Source organism: Cyanistes caeruleus, chromosome 3, assembly GCF_971803275.1.
Source record: "Cyanistes caeruleus chromosome 3, bCyaCae1.hap1.1, whole genome shotgun sequence".
Taxonomy (NCBI): domain Eukaryota; kingdom Metazoa; phylum Chordata; class Aves; order Passeriformes; family Paridae; genus Cyanistes; species Cyanistes caeruleus.
Window position 1 is genome coordinate 75135353 of NC_141703.1, and position 8469 is coordinate 75143821.

General features: G+C 38.4%; 1 protein-coding gene across 1 annotated transcript; it reads left to right on the top strand.

The window, feature by feature from the left end:
• The first annotated feature begins 595 nt into the window (after positions 1 to 595).
• Positions 596 to 8244, top strand: LOC111924340 (matrix metalloproteinase-27-like). Its single transcript, XM_023920524.2, has 10 exons — positions 596 to 853; positions 1217 to 1455; positions 2085 to 2233; positions 2329 to 2457; positions 4218 to 4379; positions 4555 to 4678; positions 5559 to 5689; positions 5906 to 6065; positions 7547 to 7650; positions 7849 to 8244. The coding sequence occupies exons 1-10, from the start codon at positions 740 to 742 to the stop codon at positions 7947 to 7949; spliced, it is 1413 nt and encodes a 470-aa protein (XP_023776292.2). The 5' UTR covers positions 596 to 739; the 3' UTR covers positions 7950 to 8244.
• Positions 8245 to 8469: the final 225 nt, after the last annotated feature.

Genomic DNA, 8469 nt, shown 5'->3' on the forward strand with positions numbered 1-8469 from the left:
TAGAAAAATGGATAGATAGATAGATAGATAGATAGATAGATAGATAGATAGATAGATAGATATACAAGATAATTCACATTCCTTAGGTTCAAATTATTAGGTAAAATTGATCTCATTTATCTATATCTTGGATTCCACCAAAATAATTTAAAAGAAACACACTGTTTCAAAAAGTTGCCAGAAAGAAGTGGGTATGGAATTGGCATTTTCAACCATTTTCCAAAACATCGAGTCTCACTTTATGAATCAATTTGAAAAGAAAATATTCTGCTTACAGTTATTTCTCCCAAAGTTTGCTTTGTTTTTTATGGGATTCATAATTCAATACCTCATGTACAATTCCCATTTTCTAGGCTGAGTATATAGAGTACCCCTACATTTGGTGTTCCATTTCACACAGGTGTGTTGGGACAGCTTACAAGGTTTTGCATTTTTCCATCACTTAATCTGGCATGAAATCAGGGTAAAATAACTAAAATTGAGTGCCACTTTTGAAGGGGTAGCCAAGAGGCTTTGGTACATTCAAATCCCGTCTGACTTCAGATGACTGTGAAATGGGATGGGTTCAATTAAGTTTTATTGTGTCAGTCTGCACAGTGTTATAGCTTGTGTGGAGGGAATCAGAGCATGATGAGCTCTGAGTCAGTCCACAGCTGGCTCTCCAGAGCACCCCATAACCATACAAACTGGGACAGGAGAAAGGAGGCAGAAAGCAGACGGCTCTCCTACCAGGACCGGCATGAGAGTAAGAATGAAGGCGCTTCCACTTTGGCTTGTAACATGCACAGCTGTTTCTAGCGCTCTTTCCATCCACCCAGAGACAGACAATGAAGATGATGCAAAGCTCGTACAGGTAACTCCATTGTTCATATCTGGGATCTGTTGAGACCTCTATTTTTAGACCTGTTCTGTGTGTTCCAGTTGCACAGCAGCTTGCTGCCTGTCTGAGACAATGCTATTGCCTACAACTCTGTTGTCCAAACTTTACCAAAGTAGGATAAATCTGCACAAACTGGAAATGTCAAGTAAGTAAGAGTCAGGACGATGTTGTCTGTTTCTGTTTAGCTATGATCCTCGGGAAAACATCTGTTGTGCTCCAAAATCACAGGCAGAAGGTTTTGCCAGCAACCTACACAAACAATATCAGTCCTAAGATATTTATTTGTTCAAGAAACAGATCAAAATTTGAAACATTTCACTTTTTTTTTTCCACTAGAACTATTTGAATAATTTCTATGCTGTTGAGCCAGATCCAAATCAACTTGGATGGAAAACAAACACTGAATCCACAGATGAAAAACTTCAGAAAATGCAACAATTTTTTGGTTTGAAAGTGACTGGAAAACTGGATAATGAGACGTTGGAAATGATGAAGAAACCCAGGTGTGGAGTTCCTGATGTGGGTTTCTATGGCTTTACTCTGCCTGGATGGAAAAAAAACAAACTGACATACAGGTAGTATTTAAGTAATTACTTTTTGAATTTAAATTTTAGGTTTGTGGGTATACAAATTTGTTATATTTAAATAAGACTTCTATAGCAATGGTTTCCTTTTGGGAATACATAAATGTTTTTCTCTCCACAGCTGTTAGCTATGCATGCTCCTGAGAGGAATTTCTGAAAATCAAGCTGGGTATTTTACATTTACTGGTTCAACCATAGTATCTTTCCTGTCATGTATCACTCCTGAACAACATTCTGTTAGCCAAACAGAAACATCAATTTCACCCTGTACAAGCCTCACTATCTTTAAAATCTGCTGAGACAACAGTGTAGTAGTCACAGAAACCTGAGGAGGTAACTTTCCTCATGCTTACGTGACAACCGCCTGGATAAGGCCCATTTTAAGAAAAAACTGATAATGTGTACACAACTGTTATGAAAAAGACATATTGGACAGTTATCACATACTCAAACACACTCAGTTTTCACATAACAAACTCACTCAGCCCAAGATGAATCTTGGGAACTATTTGTTTACAGGTTAAATTGTTTCTTATATTTTCTGTTCATCTACTTAACAATATTAGGGATTTCTTTTTCTGCAAATACTAAATATTATACTTGAATTGTCATAACTGTAGAATTGTGAACTACACACCAGATATGAGCAAGGAGGATGTGGATAAAGCAATTGAGAAGGCATTTAAAGTGTGGAGCGCTGTCACCCCGCTGGTGTTCACTCGCATTCATAAGGGAATAGCAGATATAATGATTGCTTTTGGGACCAAAGGTAATATGAATACTGCATACAGTGATGAAATTATTAATAGATTTTTCAATAGTCATAACCTAAGCTTAGTGTTGTATCAACTTCATATTATTTAGTTCATGGACATTGCCCTCGTTATTTTGATGGCCCCCTTGGAGTTCTTGCTCATGCCTTTCCACCTGGCAGTGGTTTAGGCGGTGATGTGCACTTTGATGAGGATGAAGACTGGACCACAGGCTCAGCTGGTAGGTTCCAAAAGGTTTCTAAATTGTTATGCAGATGAATAAATTTCATTTTGATTTTGTGTAAGTGAAGGAGGAGGTTGAGATGAAATAGTGCAATAACCATAGGAGCAGTTTGAGGATATTATAGGCTGTCCTTGAGCTGGGATATTTACAATGACATAGACATAAACTAACCTTGATCTACTCTAGTCCTTATTTAGCCCTGATAAAAATATCAACAGGACACTTCTTTTCAGGTAGGAATGCCACAGACACAGCCACTCTTACCTGGGGACTGGTGGTGGCCCAGAGTTTCACAACCCTTGATAAAAGCTTCCTCTTTTCCCCTCCTGGTGCACACCAGGCCTGGCACTACCATGGCCTGTGTTTTGCAGCAGGCGTCAGAGGACATCCCCAACACCTAAAAATCAATACAGCCACCAGTGATAATGAAGAGTCTTCACTAAAATTTCCATAACAGGTTCATTAATAGGCAGCAGAGAGGGGAACCCTGAGTGCCCAACCTCAATCTGCCTGGGACATGTCTGCTCCACTCAGCCTCCAGGCACTACTGCCTCTGACAGCTCTGGCAGTCCACAGGCACATTACCCTCTGGAGATTTAGATCCTTATCCACTTATTGAGATGGAAAGCTGCACAAGAGAACCGATTTCAGGAAGTGCACAGCGCTGATGAACAGAAAGATGCTGTAAAACCACCTCACAAGGAGGAGAGTGTGGATTTATTGTGGGAAAAAAAGAGAGGGATGAGGGCTGGACATGTCACGTGATTAAATTGTAATTTTTTCCCCATACTGGGACTGGATGGGTCAACCACAGTTTTTCTGCTGTTGCTCAGCAGCCAGACATTGCAGAACTCATAGCACTCAGAAGATTCATGAGAGGGGAAGACTAACTGGAAATACGTGTGGAAAAAATGAGGCTTTATTTTGTTTGGGTTTTTGAGAAGTGAATGTCTTGGCTTCAACCAGCCTTTCTTGGGCAATCGATGACCAGTCCTCTCCTCTGCCACAGAGTTGTGATATTCATTAAATCTGTTGACATTTCTGGATCTTGGTCTGCAGGGCAGATGATTATTCTTCCCTAATTCAGAAAGGCATGTTTCTTTGAGGGATGCATGTTGAAGGAAATTCTGTTTTTATTTATTTGTTGTGTTAACATATTTCACAGGGAATAAGCATGCAGAAGCACGATATTTTAAAAAATTTATTCTGTTTGACAAATCCCTAAAGAGACCATATGCTTTAAAGTCCCAATGGTAGAAAGGTGAAGCATTCTGCTAACATTTTATTTTTCCTTGTCTATTGATGATCTCACCTTTCTTTCTCAGGTTTGTAGGAGGGAGAGTGACACACAGAGTGACATTTTGATACCTTCAGTGAGCACAGAGTGTGTCCTCCTGCCTTGCCCTGGAGAGCTGTTAGTTTGATCTGACTCACTATCTAATTTGTTCTACCTCAGCCAGGAAACCCTGCCAGGACATTCCAAAGAGCTGCACCCACACTCACCCCCAGATATCTACTCATGACAAACACACACTTTCAATAGCTAACAGAAAGCAAGAGGCTCAAAAGTCTCTCTCTTCTAGTGGGGACAATCTTGTCCTGTACAAAAATATGTTCACATAGATGCATTCTCTAGTGAACTATGAAAATTCCCTATATTGTATGAAAACTCTCACTGAGCAACAGCCCTGCTGTGGTCATAGCAGCCATTTACTGAGTAAAATTTGACCATCTCTTCTCTCTGCCCATTTCTTAAGGGTTCAACTTGTTCCTTGTTGCTGCTCACGAGTTTGGCCATGCCCTGGGTCTCTCCCATTCTAACGATCAGAGGGCTCTCATGTTTCCCAATTATGCCTACATCAGCCCCAGTGAATTTCCTCTCTCTCCAGATGATATAAGTGCCATTCAGTCCATTTACGGTGAGTAAAATCCATGGCTTTAAAACAAAAGGTAAGCAGGGGAGAAATAATCTCTTTCACAAAGTTTCACCATAAACTTAATCATAGTTGCATAATGTTAAAAAAAAAAGAGCTAAGTGTGGAAACCTTAGTATTTCTACAATTTGGTGTATTCTCTCCAAAATGTCTCACTCAGGATCCCCACCAAGCACCCCAGATAAAAGGCCAGCTACCCCTACCTCACCTAAAATCTGTGGCTCCCAGATGTCCTTTGATGCTATAACTACATTCCGACAAGAAGTCATTTTTCTAAAGGGCAGGTAAATACTGATATGACATTTGTCTGTGTGGGGTTTAAATTTTTTTTATTTATACAAAGACTGAATACTTTTGTGGTTCACATGTTTGCAGGATTTACAGTGAGACAAATGGATTTCAATTCAAGGAAATAAAAGTTTTAGCAGCTATAAGCTATATTAATATTTTCACAGGATCCTGTGAAAAAACATGTTGCATTTTTTTCCGGAAAACACTTCAAGCCCAATGAGACCTTATTCCCAAAAATATAGAAGGTTACACTGAGTAGTGACTTGACTTAATGATGCAAATATTTCCTGAGAATCACATAAAGGTTTGGTTTGGAACGTACTTTGAAGATCACCTAGCTCCGAGCAGGGTCACTTCACTAGACCAGATTGCTCAGAGCCCCATCCAACCTGGCCTTGAACATTTAATTAAGTATTTAATTAATTTTACTAATCTAGGTAGCTAACTAACTAAGTAACTAACTAAGTAAGAAATAAGTATGTTTGACAATACAGCTGAGCCCATCTCTTCTCCAATCACCTCTGCAAGCCCAAAATCATCTGGGGAATTCATCTGATGAAGAGGTTACAGTAAGTCCAACTTGGGCTCCTCTAACCCACTTACTGTACAGTACAGGAACAACCTGAACTATTCAGCTGCTCATAACTGATCCCATTTATCAATCAGTTATCAATCAAATGCCAGAATGAAGAAAGAATTAAAAAACCAAACACTTTCCAGCACAAGGAGTTATTTCCTTTCTGACACATCAAGCCAGGTAGCTCCACTGACAAGAAGGAGCTTGTAAGTCACAATGTTGTTCACATCCTTTACACATATAGAAGTTTCTGTGGTTTGTTATGTACTACAAAACCTGTTTCATATTTAAATCAGGCACTTATGGCGGGTATATCCTGATAACTCAGAAGCTGAGAGGGAATTAATTTCTGCCTTCTGGCCAAATCTGACTCCTGGTATTGAAGCTGCATACGAGAACACAAAAGATCAGATCCTACTTTTCAAAGGTGAAGTATGATATTTTCTTTAATTTTTTTCTTAATTTAATGTGGGAAGAAGGGATGCGTGCATAAAATCCTTTTCTTTTATTTCACTTTTGAAATAAATAAAAAAAAACTCCAAATATTTCTAGTTTTTCTACAACCTACAATAAAGTGATGCATTTTATCATTTATTGTCTGAAAATGAGTGATGTAACTAAATATTTTAATTCCTTTTAACAGGCAACAAATTCTGGATTATCAGTGGATATCAGGTATTGGTTGGCTATCCAAAGAATATCAACACACTGGGCTTCCCTAAAGGTGTCAAGAAAGTTGATGCAGCTGTTTGTAATAAAAATACAGGGAAGACAGACTTTTTCATAGGTGACAAGTACTGGAGGTAAGAAGAATTGACAAATGTTTTCCAATGAATGACTCCAATATAATCTGGATAAAAAATTAAGTGTCTATGTGATAAAAGAGAAAGTAGACCTTTTAGGCAATTCTAGTAATCCTACTTTTCATAGAAGTCTTTCTTTGTCTCCTGCATGGGGAGAAGGGTATAACTTTGTCTTTGGAGAGACTGTGTCCTGAAGTAGGCATCCAAAATATAGACAAGTTTTGATATATTATGCCTGGAAGATGAAAAAAATTCCAGCACCTAGAGAACTTTTACCAATTCAAAAGCGTCTCTAAAAATTAAAGACCAAAGTTAACCTACTTCAGCAGAAGGTTGGCTGTGATGGCTTGTTCAGGATTTCTCTGGTTTCTGAAAAGTCCTGGATTATTTTATCCCTTTCAGAAAAGGAAAGTGAGAGTTCCTTTCCTGCCTTTGACTGGTTAGTGCTGACTTTTTGACATATTCCCTCTAAATCCTGTTCCCAACCTGGCATGAATGAGTCCTGATATCCAAAGATCAGGCAGGTAGAAAAAAGAAGTCAGCTTTGGGAAGCTGGAAGATTCCTTCTGTGAGCAAGGACAATGGCAGCAAAGATCTTCCTCAGGCAAACAGGGCAAGCGTGGGTCACACAGATTTTACTGTGACTAATTGTGGGGTTCCTCAGTGATACACACAGTGTCAGCTGGATTTTAAGATTCTTGTGGTTTCCTGTTTTTTGATTTTGATTAATTTGGGTAGGGTATTTACAATATCTTGCATTGTTATTTTACTGTCTTGGTCACAAGAAAATAGCATGCAAGAAAACCACAACACACATTTCTTACCTAGTAACTCATTCTCTCAGCCTCATGTGCCTGTGAAAAATATTTCTTGTATCCAAGGAGAAGTAAAGCAAAGGCTTTTTTTGCTTGGTTTTGTTTATTTTCCTGAGGGGGTTCCTCAAATCTGGAAGAACGTTTTAGGTTCTTTCAACCCCCTTATTTTAGCTCCATCTCATAAAAATTGTCTTGGATCAGTTAGGAAGAATTTAATTGTATTAGAAATAAGCCAGCTTTCCTGCCTCCATCTAAATCTGTCAGCTAGTAGAGGACTATGTACAATATCTTACCAAAGTCTGAGAGGAGCTGTGCTGTAACAGGAATGAACCTGTCCAGTTTCCATGCACTGTCTGTCACACTGTTATCATGAGAGGAGGTAAATCCATCCCTGGAGTCAAAAATGTGGGTCTTCAATTTTTCTCACTTAGGATGCTTCTTTGGAGCTGTACCTGCCTTCATCAGCAAACAAGTAACAGCCTCATGGAAACACACTGGCCAGTATCCTGTGGCCATTTGTGCAAATAAATGACATAACTTTCTCCTGCAACCCCAGTGAAACCAACTAAATTGCAGATGATGGACACCTTTTAAAACCTGCTTAACTCTGTGCAGAATTGGAATCTAAACTCTGGAAAATTGCATGTCTCCCTTCATATGACTTAGGTTTGATGAAAACAACCAGACCATGGAGAAGGGTTATCCTAGACTGACAGTTGCTGAGTTTCCAGGAATTACTCAGAGAGTTGATGCTGTTTTTCAGCAGAAAGGTAAATGAAATGAGCTTTTAAATAAAATCAGTTTAGTTCTAAAGGTCTTAAGTTCTGAAATTATGATGAATGTCACTATTGCTGCATCCTGCAAAAGACAGAAATGAAGAGATGCTCTCCTGTGTGTACAAAGGTGATTTGTCAGAATGAAGCTATTTCTTCTATCCATAACATAATGCTTTACTTTTTCATTTCCAGGATTGTTCTACTTCTTCCATGGATCAAAACAGTGGGAATTTGATCTTATTGCTAAAAAAGTTATCAGAGAAATGAAGAGTAACAGCTGGTTTAACTGTTAGTATCATTAAACTTTCTTACATTCAGCAAAAGACAATAAATACCATTCCAGAGATCTCATAAATTGTTTGTATGTACACTGCTCTATAGAATAGGCAACAGGACTAGTTTTCATAAATGCTTTTCATGTATTTTAATAAATTAACATGTCAGCTCAAATTTTATTTTCAAAGACTAGAACAAAATTGCATTTTGCCCGTAAGTGGAAATTGTACAAAATAATTTATTACTTTATTCTCCAGATGATTTGGGGATTTTTTTAATATTATGGCAATAAACAGTTTTAGGTTGATGGCACCTGTTTTCTGCTTCATCTGTTGAAGGCATTCTATGTTTCTGAGGTGTGAAAGGCTGCAAGTTAATATGCCAATATCTCTCCAGCAGACAGTGTTTGTACTTTGCCTCTTTCCAAAGAGCAAGCTTTATTTCTCTCCATCTGAAAGATACAAGCTTTCATTAGTAATTTGCTTTTCTGCATTCCTGAAGAAGATGCACTTTCCTGCATCTTGTCCTGCTCTTCTT

What these genes read in the sequence shown, in the direction of transcription:
- LOC111924340 (XM_023920524.2), top strand. Translation starts at nt 740, where the DNA reads ATGAGAGTAAGAATGAAGGCGCTTCCACTTTGGCTTGTAACATGCACA. An exon ending in AAAAACAAACTGACATACAG is followed by an intron (nt 1,456 to 2,084) that starts GTAGTATTTAAG and finishes TCATAACTGTAG; the next exon opens with AATTGTGAACTACACACCAG. An exon ending in TCAGATCCTACTTTTCAAAG is followed by an intron (nt 5,690 to 5,905) that starts GTGAAGTATGAT and finishes TCCTTTTAACAG; the next exon opens with GCAACAAATTCTGGATTATC.